The sequence below is a fragment of the Corvus moneduloides genome, chromosome 3 (assembly GCF_009650955.1).
Source record: "Corvus moneduloides isolate bCorMon1 chromosome 3, bCorMon1.pri, whole genome shotgun sequence".
In the NCBI taxonomy this organism is placed as follows: domain Eukaryota; kingdom Metazoa; phylum Chordata; class Aves; order Passeriformes; family Corvidae; genus Corvus; species Corvus moneduloides.
Genome location: NC_045478.1, coordinates 59,849,631 through 59,867,903, shown reverse-complemented (window position 1 = coordinate 59,867,903; position 18,273 = coordinate 59,849,631). Strand labels below are relative to the sequence as shown.

General features: G+C 44.8%; 1 protein-coding gene across 7 annotated transcripts in view; it reads right to left on the bottom strand.

Moving 5' to 3' along the window:
• The window catches only part of MYB (MYB proto-oncogene, transcription factor), a 28,226-nt gene extending 10,494 nt beyond the window's left edge, over positions 1-17,732 (bottom strand). Inside the window, exons 1-15 of one of the 7 annotated variants that reach the window (XM_032101794.1) lie at positions 17,578-17,719; positions 13,885-14,002; positions 12,185-12,256; positions 11,431-11,523; positions 10,819-11,039; positions 9,082-9,319; positions 8,216-8,296; positions 7,708-7,812; positions 6,106-6,363; positions 4,702-5,067; positions 3,054-3,196; positions 2,306-2,420; positions 2,094-2,219; positions 1,309-1,419; positions 571-678 (exon numbers count right to left, since the gene is read on the bottom strand). In XM_032101794.1, coding sequence (XP_031957685.1) covers positions 571-678; positions 1,309-1,419; positions 2,094-2,219; positions 2,306-2,420; positions 3,054-3,196; positions 4,702-5,067; positions 6,106-6,363; positions 7,708-7,812; positions 8,216-8,296; positions 9,082-9,319; positions 10,819-11,039; positions 11,431-11,523; positions 12,185-12,256; positions 13,885-14,002; positions 17,578-17,600 — 2,178 coding nt within the window. In that variant the 5' untranslated portion in view covers positions 17,601-17,719. The other 6 variants (XM_032101792.1, XM_032101797.1, XM_032101795.1 and 3 more) reach the window with 6 other exon arrangements.
• Between the last annotated feature and the right edge of the window lie 541 nt (positions 17,733-18,273).

Sequence of the window (18,273 nt, the reverse complement as noted above, 5' to 3'; positions counted from 1 at the left end):
CAGCTGTATTTTAAAGTACAGCAAACGTATGTCTTTGTCAACACTTGGCAAAAGCATAAACACAAACCATAAACCCCAGCCTCACATCTGACTTGTGTTATAAAAATTACACATTCAGCCTACACTGGGGAAAGGCCATCATGGTGCTGGGCTGGATGGGTAATACTGGCCACCCCTGTGCCAGCCAGGCAGTGCTAGAGTCTCTCCTCTCACCCCAAGGCCAGTCACAAGTTCTGGCCACCACCACACCACTCAAATCTCCAGAACAGCAGTGCTGCCTACAAGAAGTCTATAGAAAAAAAAAGCTTCTGGTCCACGTTAATTCTCAGTCCTACCAATTTAACACTGCACCCAGCTGAGTTACAGTACCCCACATGTGGAGCTATGCCCTGTTTAGCTTCCTCGCACTGCTGCAGCCACAAGCAAAGTGAGATCCTCAGCCACATTCATCTGAACATGTCATTCTTCCATACTCAAAACCTAAAATCAGTCTGTGAGAAAGCAATATATATATATGGATGTATATATGTATTTTATATACAGAGGATACTTTTATCAAAGAATAGTTACCTGCAGAGGACTGGCTAGTGGCCTGTTTCTAGGTACCGCAACTGTTTTGTGAAAACTATCATCATCTTCAGACACAGGCATCTTTAAAATGGAACTGGTAAGAAGATTCTGAACAGGAGAAGAAAACAGAAAAACATTTTCAGCAACTCATGAGAACAATTTGAATTCAAATGCATTGTAAGTAAACACAGCTTGAGTGCAGAAGTTGCTACACTGGGCACAGCCACAGATGAGGAGCAGACCTCAGCCTTGTGTCTCTGGGACTTGGCTTTGCAGGAGCACTGCCATATGCAAGGGTTTTCCATCCAGTGAAAATCCCAAGTACAAGAATAACAGTAACACTGAATAGTCCTGAGTCCTGGTAATGCAAAGGGAACTGTGCTCAAGCAAGGTCTCCTTTGCAAAAACCAAGAGAGACTCTCTCTCTTTTTCACTGGTTTTTAACTCTATGATCTAGTCATTTCTACACACAGGTGCAGGCATCCTCCTAGTGTAGGCTCTTCAAAATCTGTGGGCTGCAAAACGACTGCAACTTCTGCAACCTTCTATAGGCACCACAGTGATAATTAAGAGTACCATTTTGCTTTTTATGCTTAGTACAGGAAAATGACGTGGAAATAAGGAATAAAGTCTACTTGTGGAGAAAATCAGAAAAAAATATTCTTTCTCTTCCATTTAAGAACTGAATGGGGATGTAAAACAAAGAATTCCTTTGATGGTGTGAAAACTTGTACTTACTGGCACATCTTCCATAGTAGACCCAGGTGGAAAGAGCTGAGTGTTCAGGTTTTCTCCTTCCCAGTGATTTGAGCAAAAAAAATTTCCAGCTTTATCTGTTGGAGACTCCACCTGAAAGCAGAAAAGACATGATTCAACCAGCACATAACTGACCAGGAGATCTCTGTCAGTTGCTTAATAAATTGAACAAATATATTTCACAGAGGTGCATAATGCATGTTTACAGTACTATCTTTTAAAGCAGCCCTGCTCTTTGCAGAGGAAAAAAGTTCAAGGTTCTCAAAAAATCCTCATCTAATAAAACTTTGAATACTTGCACTCAGTGTTCTGCCAGTATTCAGGAGTTTAATCCCCGAGAAAGGATTGAGAATATATGTATTTTTAGAACTTTAGTGACAAAGTAATATAATGCAATGTCCTCAAATGTTCAGGTTTCTAAGTCACTCCATGGAGCTTGGTCCCCATGGGGTTCTTCTATACTTTTCACCAATATTTGAAAGATTCAATCCAAATTCATGTCTAATTTTTCTTTTCTTTTTAAGTTTCAAACGAAAACTGCATTAGAACGGCCAAGCAAACCCCTGCTGAAAACAGGAGAAAGACTTCTATGGAAATCAATGGGAGATGAATTAGACATGCCTAGTATACTATATGGAACCGACACTAAGATCTTGGGGCTCACATGAAAGAAAAACAGACACAGCTATTTAACAGAAAAGCCATTGGTATAAGTTTCTCAGCAAAGAGTTCTGAATTAAATTGCCTCAGGTAAGTTTGAGATTTACCTCTTGTTTGATTTTCTTCAGCAAAGGGGGTCCACTTTCATGTAGCCCAGCCACTATTGCAGATTCCTCCGACTCCTGCTTGATAACATCCTGCAGATCTTCTACAAGATGAGTTGGAGTTTGAGGCTGAAAGAAAGAAACGTTATATCCAAGTCCCAGAACATCCCTCTGCACTAATATCAAAGCAACTTTTATCATTGTTTCCTTCTTACCAGCATCTTCAAAGGACCGTATTTGATTTCCTGAGCTGCAAGTGCGTTTTTGAATGGAGTGGGTGTTCTTGGAGAGCTTTCTAATATCGACCTCTTGATTGCTGGAGTCCTGAAACTTTAAAAAGAAGTAGAGGAACTTTAAAGGAAGATGCTTGGAAATACTACCTCTTTACAGAAATATTTGCGTACAGGCAGTATTGTTGTAAGACTTTGGAAAATATTTCCCTGCAATTCTATAATCCATTTTGCTTTCACAGCAGAACATCCATTTGACTGTGATAAGGTGTAATGACTTGACTTTAAAAATTGGTGAGCCTACATGCATGGTTTTCTGTATTAATATTATGTATTAATAACCTACCTCCATAGTCATAAAGTGGAAGTTTTACTCCCAACTAAGAAAAATCTGAATGTGTGCGCAAACAACTTCGCAGGAAGCATAGAATCGTAGAATGGTTTAGGTTGGAACAGTCCTTAAAGATCATCTAGTTCCAACCAACCTGCCACAGGCAGGCACACCTTCCATAAGACCAGGTTCCCCAGGGCTTCACCCATGGGTAGGCCATTCAAAACTTCTCTGGCCAGCCTGTTTCAGTGCCTCACCACCCTCTCAGTGAAGAATTCTTTCCTTGTGTCTACTGTAAACCTACCCTCTTACAGCCTGACGCACACGCTGAGCCGGCACTTTGGTTGCATGCAAACCTGAAGAAATGGACCCTCACTGAGTTCAACAAGACAATAGACTTACACGTGGTTTTCCTTCTGAGCTTTGAAAGTCTGGTCCCGGTGGAACGGGGCGGTAACTGCCATCTTATGGCCACATACCGGCGTGGAGGTAAGTGCAGGGTTGTCCAGGTTCAAGTTTTCGTGATTGGATGAGGTGTTTAAGAACTGCAGGTGTGGAAAGAAAAAATTAACAGGAACATCCAGATTACATGGTTGACCTCTTAAGCTGACATTATTTAACAGAAGAAAAATAAATTGTTTTCTTCTGATTGACATGAGTCGCTCTTCTGACCCTATGATGCGAGTAGGGGTATGTGGGGTACCTAACTACATTGTGAAAAAATACTCAATGGTTTGGCTCAGGAAGCTAGCGAGGTAAAGTCTAAAGGAAACGACACTCTGTTCCAATGAGAAACACTTTCCACCACTTTCAGAGCCTGATTTGGATTTCTCCAAATAAACTTCAATTAAGAGCAATGTGCCCAAGAAACTGGGTGAAAATGAGCAAGGGATGTTTCAGAAACAAACCCACAGGAAATGGGGTTAAATTCCACAAAGATTTATATGGGGCATCGAGGGGCTTTTAGGGCAGTAAATAAAGTGTTTATGACAGGAAAATAAATTTCCTATCATCTCTCTCAAAAGAAAGTGCTTCATTTTCAGAGCATAAAATGAAAACTGCCACCTGTGACAGGTACATGGAATGCTTTGGAATGGAAACAGCTGACTGAAAAGGAGGCAGCACTATTTGTTTGGAGAAAATTGCTCTTGCATGTGTTCTACCTAGTAACCTAAAATATTGTTTCTATTTCTAGCGTCTACAAATCTGTGAGCATAGTGGTATCCTTTATTCTGACAACAATTCCATGTATTACCTTCTAGATTCAATCTGTCACTTTATAAAAATGTGGCATGTAAGAAAATCTGGCTTTCACTGGATAAATATGATTAAAATACCTAATATGGTAACGGGAAATACAGCGGGAAATCATTACATGAAATCTTTTACTATCCTTCATGAAAAAGTGTTTCTTTGATATCGAAGACTAAAGCAAAACAACACAGACAAACAAAAAATCCAAAACACTTTTAAATAGTGCTACAGCTGTGAAACAAAGCAACCATCATCAGAAATATGAAAATGCACGCCAGGCCATTTTAACAGGCCATTTTCCTCCTCATTCCTATTCCACTCCAACTCTCATGGCCTGGGCAGAGGATGGCGACTGTGATTTGAATTTTCTGGTTGTTGTCAGTTTGTCTCACAACCTGAATGCTATTTAAATGCAGTTTGGGGTTTTCTAGGTCAATGAATCATACTGTAAGTGGACAGAGATGGAAAGTATCAAAAATGATCAGAAATGTTAAACTCTAGTAGTTGGAGTTAGCAGCAAGAGTAAAGCAAGGAGTCACACTCCCCTACAAAAAGATCCAAAGAGGCAAAAAACCAAGCCCCACAGATGAATTTAAAAGACAAGAACCAACAGTTAGCTTGCTGATTAACTAAACTCAGTGGTGAAGGCTAGGAGCAGTGAGAAGATTCAAACACGGAGTGAAATCAACAAGCACAACGGTAATTAGTCATTTGTTCCAAAGGATTAGTTTCTAAATTGTTAATACTGGGGTGACTTTTGAGAATTAGTAACATCTGTGCAGAAGTCTTGATCTACCTGCGAGGGAGAGAAGGGCAGGCTTTTGACAGGGGAGCGCTTAGGAGGAGTTGAGCTGCTGACGTCAGCTAGGACCAAGGTGCTACCGTGGCCACTGGCTAAGGGGCTGCAGTGCCCTCTCCTTTTGCGAAGAAGGACCCACGGAGCTGCACTGCCCTGTGAGGCAGATAAGGTCTTTGGTGAGCCAAGAGAGCCCTGACTCAACATGACTTTGCTCAAATTTGTGGTGGGGTGTCCTTGAGGTCTACAAGCACCGGCCCCTCTTTGCTGAAGCTGCGCGACTGTGCCTGAGGGAGCTCTGCTAGCCGGAGTGTCTGTGTCTTCAAAGAATTCAAAACTGCTGAGATCACCCCATGATGAAGGATCCTGAAACAACGTGGGAGGCACGGAGCTATAAGACAGTGTATAGTGCCACCTCATGAAAATACAGCACTAGGATATGCCTGTAACCAACAACAACAACAAAGTCTTTCCCAGTTCAATTCAGCCTGACCCTGTTCATGGGAGCAGCAACACTGTGAACACAATTTGTGTTTTGAATACATGCCTTGATCTTATCAAACTGTCTGACATCCTAGTAGTGTTGCTGGCAACTGAGTCCCTAATGAATTATGTCTTTACTATTTACTTGCCCAGTGTTTTCTGCTTGGTATGATGATGGTGCCTTTTACTACAAAAAAAATGTGTGCTGTAGACCAAGACTGGCCTCCTCCTAACATGCAATGCTGCTCTGGATGTGCTGAAGAGGACATGATGCCGTATGAAGCAGACACCTCTGCTTCAGAAGGAGATTGTCACCAGAAAACATAATTCGATGTGCTACTTCTTTACATGTAGCATCCCAGAGACTGCAACGGGAACAGGTTCATGTCAATGTCAGTCAGATACATGACATTCAAATGTGTTTTTACAGTCCATCACATGTGCCAGGGCAAGCTCCTTAAACTTTGAGAAGCAGCTATTGAGGCTACAACAAAAAAATTCTACAAAATTATGCCAGTACATGAGCAGCCACACATAAACCTATGGCATGTGTCACTTCAAATATCAATAAATATAATTTCATTACTTAAAATCTTTCACTGTGTCTCTGATTTTATTTTAAGGAGACTTAATGTTGAGAGGTTGCTTCAAGCTCCTACTGTGCAGCTTGCCAAAACTCACACTCCCATTCCAAGACATAGCAGGAAAGGGAGACACCCACAAAAAGCATATGCATCCATGCTGGAGGGCTTCATTTACGAGCAGCTGCATTTTGTTATGTCAGAAGATAAGCTTCAGATCCTGGAGCAACTCAAAGTTACTCGGGGAAAAAACCAACAAGCACATTTAGGACAATCCCAGCTCCTCACCCCTTACTCCTTGACCACGCACAAATCCACTTGAGGCGGCAAGTCTACTTACGGAGTCTATTAACTGGAGTGTTTCTGCAAATTCTAAGAGATTCTTAACATTATCCAGGATGTTGCTCTGGTGAACAATCATGCACCGTGCGGGGGATGCACTTTCCTCAGGTAAGCAACCGTGATCCACCGGTGGAGATGGAGTGCAGTGGTGGTGTTCCCCCAAACAGGAAACAGGTGCACTGTCACCACTGGTCCTGGTACTGTCAGCAATTGTGGTGCTGTGCCAGCCGGGGTAGTTTGATGTGTGGTTCTGTGTCTAAAGGAAAAAGAAGAAAAAAAAAAAAGAAAAGGGAGGGGGGAAAGGCAGAAGGAACTTAGCAATGAAATTGCACAAGGTGTCAGATGCCACTGGCGGAAAGATAAAAGTAGTTGCATCATCTAAAAGCTTATGCCTATGAAACAATTGTCAAGATGTTTCCTTTCATCAGTGCAAGATCTTAAGTAACACTGGCATTGTATTTGTTATCCCAAAGTCACCTCATAACTTACTTCCAGAATTATAGGCTATGTCATTACTAACACATAATCAATTCATACTTTGTTACTCCAAGTGCTCAAAAAGTGTCTGCAAAGTCCTTTTCTGTCAGAAGCAAGAAACGGCAGGATTTCCCTACTGAGCGCTCAGCACTGTAGAAGGCTAAATGGTTTTAGAGTTAGAGTTGCTTTTGTCTGCTGATCTCCTTTTCTTCTGCTATCCCTGTCTAATGCTACAGCTTACACCAATGCAATGAAGAGGCTGTCAAATCAACGTGGTTAGGAAAGCAGAAGAACAAATTAACAGAAGTTTCTTTCCAGTGTGATCATGCAACAGAAGAAATTGCAAAACATTAACTAAAGTTAAAAAGTGGCCAAACTAACGTATCATGCATGCAGTTCTTTGACTATTAATTTAAATATTACCCAAAAAAAAAAAAAAAAAAAAAAACCAAAACAAAAAAAAAAATCTGCTGGCTATCACCTATCTTCAAAAATGATTTTGGGATTCTTGGCTTTGGTGATGGTGTTAAGTAGTTACATAAGGGTTTTCACACATTAACATCCAATGGCATATACCACGAAGTATGAGAATTCAGTAATAGCCAGCACTTGCTCCACACATGCAGTTATGAAGAATCTAACATTATTCGGAGGAGTAAAACAAACTCTCAAACATGCACCAAGTCTGAAGCTTACAAAGTGTATAAACACAGCTGAAGGAAAGAATACAACAGAGAAGAAAAATCTAATGCACAGGCACTGTATTTTCATCACATGAACCACGGCACACTTTCAGAAACACAGATCCTGTTATTGATTATAGATCTGCAGGATTTTTACTTTTTGTACAACCATCATGTTTCCAATATTACGTCACGTTACAGAGCCCAATCCTGCTCCCACTTTGCAAAGTAAGATACCTGCAAATATTTTGGATTTTTTTTTTCAATAGAAGAATTTACAAAGTGGATACAGATTATGTATGTGCTATGTTTCATCCTTTTAAAACGGAAATATAGAGCCTTGATTAGTACTGAAGGCAGAGGGGGAGTAAAAAGTTAAAAAGACAAGCACTGGGGTAAGGCTGCTATCCCTCCATCCAAGCACACAGTGACAATCTTACTGGTAATGCCTGCTGCCCTTTCAGTTCATTCTCAGTCGACATTAGTAGCAACTCTAATTCCTTTATTCGCTTTTCTTTCTCAGGGTCTTCATCATTATAGTGTCTCTGAAATTAAGAGTTAAGGGAAAAGAAAAGATAAAGGTCTGATAGGATGTAGCAACTAAAATGCTCATGGTTTGCCGACCTGTGGTTATAACAGCCAAATTAGATTCAAAGATGAAACAAATGTCAATTGTGTTTTCCACTACCAAAGTCCCTGCTGAATTTCAGTATAGACATTTGAAATGGAGAAAGCGAAAGCCATCACACCAGATGTCAACTACTGCATTTTAAATCCACTTCAGAAGGAGCAATTATTAGCCATGTTAGAACTCCCCCATCTTCCCCATTTTCTCTTTTCACCACACTTAATACATTAAAATGTTTTCTTAATGTATGATGTCGTCTGCATTTTAATTTATCAAATATTTAAGAAATTGACTCTTGAAATGAGGTTCAAGTTATCTACCTGGATAGCTGCAGCAGCTGGCTGAGGTACATTGACAATATTTACATGCAGTGCTACTGGATATGGGATCTGACCAGGAACCTAGGCCAAAAAGCAAAAAGTGATTATTTCCATCATATTATCTGCTTGCATTGTGAATTTGTGTTAAACATACTTTGGTTTTAGGTACTTAATATTTGTAGTCTGTGGAGATGAAATAGCAAAAAAACTAAAAATGTTTACAAGAAAAGTAATCAGGTTTTTAGGAATATGACAGTGAGCATTAGAGGAAGAAAGAAAATTCACATATGAAATATTTACCCTTCCTGAATGAGAAAAGATGAATAATTATAGACACATTTGTAAGGATTTTCTAAATTGAAGTGAAAAAGCAAAAGATGCAATTTATTATCATCTAAAACTCCACAACGCAACTGTCTGAAGCAGAAGCCCGTTTCATTATTAATCATTAATAGAAAAGAAATCTGATTAAAACCAATACTTGTTTACTTGGTTCCAACAGGCAACCCACAAACAGAATATTACTAAAGAGAACGTGGGAGATTTTGACATGGAACACAGAATTAATGAGATTCAACTGATATTCAAGAAATTTAATATTCACAACTCTAAGAAATATGTTAACTGCTCCCAAGGCATTAAACCCGCTGTACCCGGTTCCACCACCTGAATGCCACCAGTTTGAAATGTACATATTTTCACCACTGAATGAAGCAAAAGTCAAAGAAATCCTCAAACACATCCAAGCCCACCAAGACGAAGAAAATCCTTCACGCTTCCTGAAACCAGGCATGGCTAAACTGCACCCATCTATTCAACAAGGCAAAACGAGCACCCCCACCACACTCACATTTTCAGGCACTTACGTTCTGTGGCTCAGAGATGTGGTAGTAAGGGTAGTCACTGCTCAGCGGGGGCTGGCTGGCCACTGGCAGCTGGGCAGGTGGCGATGGGTTGTGAGCAAAGGCCATCAAGTGGTTGTTCTTCTGAAAGCCAGCAGCTGCTGAGGAGTGACAGGCTTTGGAGGACTCCTGCAGGTAGCCCTCCTGCTCAACCTTTCGGCGCATGGTGGAGTTCCAGTGGTTCTTGATAGCATTATCAGTTCTGCAACAGAAATACAGATGTTCAAGGAGTTTCAAAAATGAGCATTTCCAATTCAGACAGGTCAAGAGGCAGGGAACTGCTGCTGGCATTTCTGTTTAAACCCTGAGCTCTTCTCTGACCTTCCTCCTTCTCCCACCATTACAAATGCTACTCCCAACTTCTCAGGAAAGATGCTCAGTATAAAAGTCAGGGGAAAAGGAAAACAGGCTACAGTTGTTTATGTACTTTTTAAAGCAATCTCTCATGGCTTAAATCCTCAAATTGGAAGAAATTGCTAACTTCAGCTTCACCTTATTCCCATGAAGTGAGGTGACAACAAAGGCTAACATCCCTTTGAGGCTATCCTATAGGAATGCCAACATCATCTTCCTATATCTTAATAATTCAGAGGAATCTTATTGTGTCTCATTGCTGGAAAGAAAGACTGTGGAGAACAGTCGTGAATAGACTAACTTCCAAGCAACTTTCCAGCTGGTCACCTAGACGACGACAACATCATGCTGTACACAAAAACTCAGCAAACAAAACTGTTGGGATTTTTCTTAGATGCACAAAAACTGAGATTCAAATCCTCACATACATGACTCAGAAAAAGCAAACTTATCAAGTTTGTGAGATTTTAAGGGTATGCTTAAAAACAGCTCTGCTATTGGAAAAAACATCACCACTGCACGGTATCATTCAAAGCAGTATCTGTGATGTGTGGAAGCTACTAAAATATTTCCAAGGGGTAATCCCTTTCTTGTTATCTTCTAGAAGGTAAGACCACAGAGAATGACTGCTTAAAAGGCTGTCATGATCTTAGGCCTTATATTTAGATCTTGAAGGCGTTTTACCAAATAGCAGAAAGAAAAGTAGGAAGGGAAACCTCTCCCTTGCTTACATTACTTGCTTGCCCACACTTTGAATCACTTTTAATCACAGCAAATAAGACACTGCAAAAGCTTCCAGTGAGATAAATATTTCCAGGACCAGAGTTTGAGGAAAAAGTTTCTCCTGTTTTACACATGGATTTTTAACAGGCCAAAATCATCTGGATGATTCAGGAGCAATTACAAAAGTTGAAGAATCTTAAATAATTCTGAATAAACAAACTGGATTTCATATTGAAGGCATATCCTTGGCTGAATGTAAATTGTGTTCCACTTGCAGAGTCTGACCCTTCCCTGTTAAATCAATTTAAATTTTGACAGTCACCACAGGCACAAATAAGACTGCACAGACATTTAGGAAACTCTTATGGTCTTGCTCTAGTTACTGGGTTTTTTACCTGTGGCAAACATTAAAAGCCTATAAAAATAGCATACTGTTCCATGTACTGACCAAACAGTGAAATTCCCCACTGAGAAAAACGCACATCAGTGTCACTGGCTTCTGAGGTTTTGGTTCCAAAATTTTTTGATTTATACAGTGCAGCCTGAGGCGTCCAAAACAGACTGCTCAGACCTGCAGCTTTTTCCTTTTTCCCTTTTTTAAGAGCCAAAGGTATATGTCATTACCGTCCAGGCAGCAACTTTGCAATCTCTGCCCATCTGTTTCCCAGCCTCTTGTGTGCCTGGTAAATAATTCTATCTTCCTCTTCTGTCCAGGAGGTTTTCTTCACTTCTGGATTCAAATGGTTGTGCCACCTCTCCCTGCACTGTTTTCCAATCCTTCCCTTCAAATGCTTAGCAATGACAGACCAGCGCTTTGGACCATATTTCTGCACGAGCTCTATTACCTTCAAAGAAGGACATAAAAACTGCCTGTATTTAATGATGCACAATGAATCAATGAAATTTTTTTCTTTGGTGAAGCAGTATTTTCAACAACAGTTCTCAAAACTGCCACAGTAAAGCTAAAAGCAATTAAGGTTCCCCACTTCCCATTCATATTTTTACCCAAAAGGAAAAATCTGGTAATAGTTAAGGCATTGCTAGACTGCAATTCTACATTACAGTGCTGTAAAGCAGCATTAATTTACTTGCATAGCAAGCTTAGAAAGCACTACACAAATACGGTCTGCCTCTGGCCATTATAATGTTGAGACCACCAAAGATTCCAGGAGTTTTGCCCCGACACCTAAAATCTGCTAGTAAGGCATTAATCAGACAGAAAGGAAAACTGATTACCCTTTGATCCTCCTCTTTAGTCCACGGACCTTTAATAAGTTCTGGGTTTAGTACCTTCTGCCATCGGTGCTGGCACTGAACATCTGTCCGATTCTAGTGAAATGTGAAATACACAAAGTGGATTATTCTTCAGACAAGATCAAAGTAGAGTGAGAATGCTCCTATTTACGTACACTTGTTTCGATGGATTTCACTGCCACCTAAGACTACTAAACAACATGGAGTCATAGAGTAAGTCTGAGAAGAAGGTGCTCAACTATCAATTTGCTCACAGAATAGATAAGGTTTTCATCACTTCTGCATTGAGGACTCCATCACCAAAACTACACACTTTATCTTCCCTATCTGCACAATAGCTGGCATGCTTTCACATGCAGTATTTCAGCAACAGCCAAAGTGTTCACAAAGCAATTATCATCAAAATCATACTTACAATTCACCAAAGTTATTTTTTTCCGCTGTGCTGAGATATTTTGTTTCATTGTCACATTGACCATCTACTGTGCAAGACCCCACCATCCCCCATTTTTGCTTGTTTGATTTTTTCCAACCCTTTCTGAGAAGTGAAAGGGAAAATAAATGTAAGGGTTTCCACAGTAATCTAACCAAATTTTTATGCTCTCCATTTGTGGAGGTTTTATATCTCCCCTGAAAATGTAACTATAAAGCAACCACTCCCCTTCCCCTTTATCAAGGAAACCTCTTGACGAAGAGTTGCTACTAGGCCTGGAGACAGAAACCAATATCCACTTACAGGAAGGAAATTAGCAATGACTTTCCAGTCTTCTGTCCCATTCTGCTCCACAAGCTTCTTCAATTTCTCATCCTGGATCATTAAAAACCCCCCCAGATATAATTAATATTGCAGTCTCTTATAATCCAAATGATTTTTTTTTTTTTAATTTGTTCTTCTAGCTTCTTATGCATCTACTTCTGCTTTCTCAGTGTAAGGGAGGGTGGTCTGTAGACTTCTCATGCTTTTAATTGCCTAAAGCAGAAGATTTTTCTACTCCTTTGGATTTTGGTAGGTTCTTTACTGTGCTGTAGGAGAAAGACTGACTTCTGTGCAGTTCTTTGACTCACAATATACATTCCCATTTTACTCATCAAAGCACTGTAACTGTTATTATTGGACTGGATTTACAGGAGGGCATGGGCGTTTAGATGCCAAGCATCAGAATAACCTTGGAATTCAGTAACACTCAGGCACTCAGCTACCTGGGGACCTCTGAAAATCACGCCCTAAGGTTTATATGTCTTACAAGTAATCAGAGTTCCAGAGATTTGCTCACGGCCTACCCACCTACAATAAATGCACAATAGAACTAACAGCTCCTTTTTGCTCCTGTTCTCTGTGAGGGCGTTTTGCATACTTGCAAATAGCAAAAAAATTTGGCCCAATCTTTTTAGTGATAAGGCCAGAAATATAGACCCTAAAGACAGAAGAATCCAATCTTATGTACTGGGAAAGATATAGTGTAAAACGAACCAGAGATGCCCCAGGAGATAAGAAGAGAAGAGTAGCTCTCTCCTTCCTCAGTTAGCATCTCCCAGTATGCTCCCAGTTCATCTGACAGGACAATGGCCATTGGACTTCATGGCCATCCTTTTCTCCCTGGCCACATCACAACCACGTCCACCTTTGTAAGGGCAGAATATGATTTAAAATAAATAAATGAAAGGCTTGCAAGAGGTGACCTGCCACTGTTTTTACATCAATACACATTGTTAGAGAAGAGAAAGTCAAAACATAACTCAAAAACTGTATTAATGTATTTCACAACAAACTCAAACCAGTTAAATGGCCAAAGGATATCCACCTGGCAAAGCAGTTTGATACCACAATTCTCCCAGAAAGTCAGCACAAGGGTATCACGACTAAAACACATTCTGACCTTGAAAAGCAAAATACATCTTGAATGCTCGGTTTTGGGACTGCTGGATTTCTCTCTTCCAGCTTTTAATTTATTTCTGCTTGGAATCATAATGCTGCAATTAAAGTGCAAAATTCCAGTGGTACAGAAGGACTGCAGCAGTTTCTGCCACAGTTGTTGGCTGCTGTGGGACACTGAACACAGGTCGATTCTCATACAGCAGTAGTTTCAGACAGAGGCAAGCAGTAACAATGAGGCACTGCTACAGGTGACTCAGAATCTGCTTCTCAGGGATTACACAGAGATTCACACATCACGTGCTATAACACAGAGCTTGGTGGAAACCTAAAAATTGTGTTTATACGTTTTACTGAAAAGGTAAGAACTATGCTCAAAGTTAAATAAAACACTGAATGTAGTTAGCGGGTCAAAAAAAGTTGTCCTCAGATATGGGATTGTCACTGAAGTAAATTTGCAGATTAGCAATATGGTGAAGAACACGAAGCAACTAGGAGAAGAACGTGATCCATGCTCTTTCTTATCTTTTAACATGCAGGAGATGAATGAACTTGGGATTTACCTCTTCACGGGTCCACCTGGTTTTTCCTAAGTGACGTTTTCCAGTCTTAGGAAGCAGACCATCATAATCATGATCATACACCTCAACATCTTCATCATCATCATCACTACTATATATACTGCAAAAGGAAACACAATGAGAGAGTGGAACATGAGGACTCGAGCTACTTAATTACAAAACTCAACACCCCCCCTCCCCCCAATCCTTGCAAAGGTTACACAGATAAAAGTTTTTAAACTTGCACAACAAGATTTTGTTCTGCATTCTGTTGTTCTAGTATTCTGAACTGGTTCTGCTGTTTTTGGTATCCACAGATACAAGCAAAAGGCTGGCAACCTTCGTATTACTGTGCATGTTTAGACCTGCTCCTAATGTTAGATCAGTGGTGAATTACACATTTGGCAAACTTTCAACCAATGAAGGTTTCAAATTAAAATACAATGTTTGGGACAATAAAGACAACTAAAGGCTGTGTCCAGTACATGAGTGAATGTTTAAGATCTTTAACGAATGCCATACATTCTGAAAAATATTAGTGATTTTGTATGTTTAGTACAGCAGATATATTGTTCCATAACAAAACAGACTTCGTAGCAAAACAAAAAGCTAAACAATAATCTTGTTTGAGAAAATGTTTATGGCACAAGTTTTTGAAACTAAGTAAAGACAGTAAATGGCAGCATTAACATACAATAAGCTCTGATATAAAATATGCCCTCCATTTATGGGTTTGGACAGATAAGGACTGGGGACAAGTTTGTTTAATATCCTGCAAGTAACAAATGAATGACTGAACCCTTCTATATTCTCCATTTCTCTAACTTTATTATCTCCAATCTATTTCTAAATCCCTCATACTGTTTTTGAAATACTCTGCTCACCTAATTCATGACTAAGGGATTTCCCCAGAGGCTATCTGTGGGTTAAAAGGACTCCATTACTCTTTTCAAAAACAGTACTTGTTCTACCTAGCTAACTAAATCTAAAAGAGAGTGTTTTGCAACAAGAGGGGCCTTTCTGGTAGACAGTATTCTGACTTTTAAGGTATGAGCAGCAGTTCTGGTACTTTAGCTAAGAGATGCTAGCCATGAGTGTTAGAAAGGAGTCAATGTAATGCTGCAAGATTAAAAACTGTGATATATCTGATGGTATGTCATGCTGTGGTATGTTAAAGTATGACTAAGACATTAAAATAAAGTTATTTTGTAATAAAATTAACAAGCGTTGCTTATGCTCTTAACCTGTTTTCAGGAGATTAAATTAAGTTGCAGTGAAGCACAGGGACTGTTAGACAAGCTGCAAACACCTTCACAACGCAAGATGCTGAACATACATTCTTTAAAAGTACTGGGCTAATCGCACCTTACATCTTCCACCCTATTTTCTGGCCTGTGTCATGGGCAATGAAAGAACATGCTTACATGCTACATGTAAGAAGTTTTCCACAGCCTGCTGTGATGTGCAAGGTCTTCCCGCAGCCTTTGCCGGGTGGCCCCTGACTCACCCACCCAGCCCATCGCTGCCACCCTCAACGTGCCCACCGCGCTGTAGTCCTGTAGCCCCACGGTTCACTCCCTATTCCCTAGACGGCATAACCACTGGGGGTAAGCCCCGATTGAAGCTCCCACTCCGCACGCACCCCTCGTTGGCAGCTGGAGCCTCCCGTGCTTGAGCAAAAGCTCCCACGCTCCAGCTGCCACGAGCGCGGCTGCTTCCCCAGCCGCCGCTCAAAGTGGATTCACTTTTCTCAGTGACACACAGAGACAGCTGCGCCACTGCCCATATGCCAAAGGAAGTTTTGTGGCGCAGTTTCCAAGTATCATTTTGAAAACTAGTTTTCCGTAGACGGCACCCAGCAGGTACGCATCCATTGGCGGCGCTTCGTGCGCGGGGTGCGGGCCGGGCAGCGCAGGGAAACGCCGCTCTGCAGCGGCCAGCGCATCAGCGGCCAACACGTTAAAGGGCTTCAGTGCGGGGCCAGTTCTGTAACCGGGTTATTTAAATGACTGGGGCCTCGCTGGCACCGCAGAGCCGAGCACACTCCACTGTACTACCTGCGTTCTCCAGCAGGAGAAAAGAGCCCTAGGATTCCGGGACGCTCGGTAGTTTCTTGAGTCAACCGGGCCCTCAGCGGTGCTCTAAAACTTTATTTTGCACCTCCGGCCGCAGCCCCGAAGCTTCCCCCCTGGGCGGCACAGCTCGGCACGGCATGGCGCGGCGCTCCCCCCGGCCGGAACAGAGGGAGTCTCCCGGACGCCCATCAGCGCTGGGCTGTTCGCCGAGGCAACCGGCTTGTGCAAAGATACACGGGGAAAAGAACGAAAAAAAAAAAGGGAGAGGTAAAAAAAAAAGTAAGAGGAGGCGTAGAGGAAATGACTCGCTGCTGTTACAGTGAATGAAGGAATTCGGGCAGCAGCCCCGTGGGGCAGAGCCCGCTCCCGCCGGGGCGGCCCCACCGGCGCCGCTCCGCGCCGCGCTCGTGGATCAGGCGGACACCGCACCGCGCCGCCCCGGCCTCCCAGCCCCGAGCAGCGGACGTGTCCCTGCGGGCGGCGCCCGCGAGGCAGCGGTGGCTGTCCTCTTTCGGGAGAGACGGGCCGGGTGATTCACCCGCAAGCCGTAGCCCCGCTCTGACACTGAAAGTACAGCCCGGCGCTCGCCCAGCGGCTCACCGCCTCCTCCCGCACCGCAAGCCCCTCTTCCTTAGGAAGGACCCACCAAGCCCCCAGTCCCACCGGACGGGGCTGGCGCGCGGGAAGCGACAAACAGGGCTGCGACCTTCTCCCCTGTCGCAGCCAGCCAAAGGGGAGGGGAGGAGGAGAGGATGCCGGGCTGCAAAAAGAAAGAGAAAAAAGCCTCCACGTGTCCGACCCGCCGTCCCCGGCTAATGAGACAACAACCCCGTTCTGTGCGCCCGCCTGGCAGCGGCGGCACGGCCACGGCCACGCGGCGCTGCCGCCCCGTCACGTCCAGTCCGCCGCCGCCGGGTCACCGCCACCCCCGGCCCCTGGCGCGGGGTGGCAGCGATGGCCCGGGCCGAGGTGCGCGGCAGGCGGGCGGGCACGGGTGACAGCTGTGGCCGAGCGCTCCGTCGAACCCGCAGCCCTCCGCCCGCGCTGCCGCGCTACGGCATGTGCGGAGTGGCGTGTGCCGGGAAAAAGCTAAGCCCCGCCGGCGAGAGCCGCGCTTCCAAGGAAAAAAGGGCCGCAGGAATAAAGGAAAAAGTCGAGGGAGCGAACCGAGTCCCCGCACCCGCCGCCCACCTACCGCCTCACCCTGCCGGGAATGAATGAATGAATGGGACGGGATGCGCTACCTGCCGCCGCCGAGCCCGCCAGACATTGTCCCGCCTTGCGGCTGCGGGGCACGCAGCTCCGTCGGACTCCGCGCTGGGTCCTGCGGCCGGCGAGCGCCGGCTCCCCGCAGGCGCGCAGCGCGGGGCCCGAGCACCCCGGCACCGGCGGCTCTGCGGCGCGTCCCGCTGGGCTGCCGCTCCCCCGGTGCCTCCGGAGGAGGGGGACGCCTCGGCATCGGGGGCGGAGTAGACCAGGTGCACGGAGGACGGGGGGGCTGCCCGCTCGTCCGCCGGGCGAGCCGGTGTCCTGCTGCCGCCTTCCCTCTCTCCCGTCCCGCGCCCCTTCTGACAGGCGCGGAGCGCGGCCGGCCGTCCGCCGCCCGCAGACAGCGGGTTACCTGTGCCGGGGTCTCCGGGACATCCTCGCACCGGCCGCTGGGGGAGAGGACGGGGGAGCCCGCGCCCGCCGCCGCGCCCTGTTGCCGGGCTGCGCCTGGGCACTCCGCCGCCGCGCACAGGAGTGCTGAGGAGCCGCGGGAGGAGGAGGAGGAAACAGGTTGAGATTAAAGAGTAAACTCTGTAAACAGAGATGCCATCAAACAAAGGGCCCTTGGACACTCCCCCTCCCGCCAAATCTGGCGCCCCTGCAGTGCGCAGGCGCCTGGCGGGCCCGTGCCGCGGCGGCGGGGCGCGGGGCGGGCGGACCGGGGCCGCGCGCCCCACGGGGCCCTCCCGCCCCGCCCATCCCGCGCGGCAGCGGCGGGAGTCCCCGGCGCCAGCGCCGCCGCCGCTCCCGCTCCGGGGGCCCTGGACGGCGCGTCCGCACCCCCCCCGTGCCCGCGCCCTGCGGCTTTCGCTGGTGGAGCTGTCGGGGCGGGGGGCAGCCCCTGTCCCCCGTGCACGGCGGGTGGGGAAGGCGAGTCTTGCCATGGGGCGAGAGCTCTCGGGCGAGACCCCGCGACCACCCCCCGGCCCACGCAGGTGCCTCCCGCCGACGGGGGGAGGGTGGGCCTTGGCGGGTGCACCTGCTCTGCTCCCCGCGTGGCGTGCGGGCTGCAGCCGCTGCAGCCCTCGGGGGCAAACACCCCCCGCTG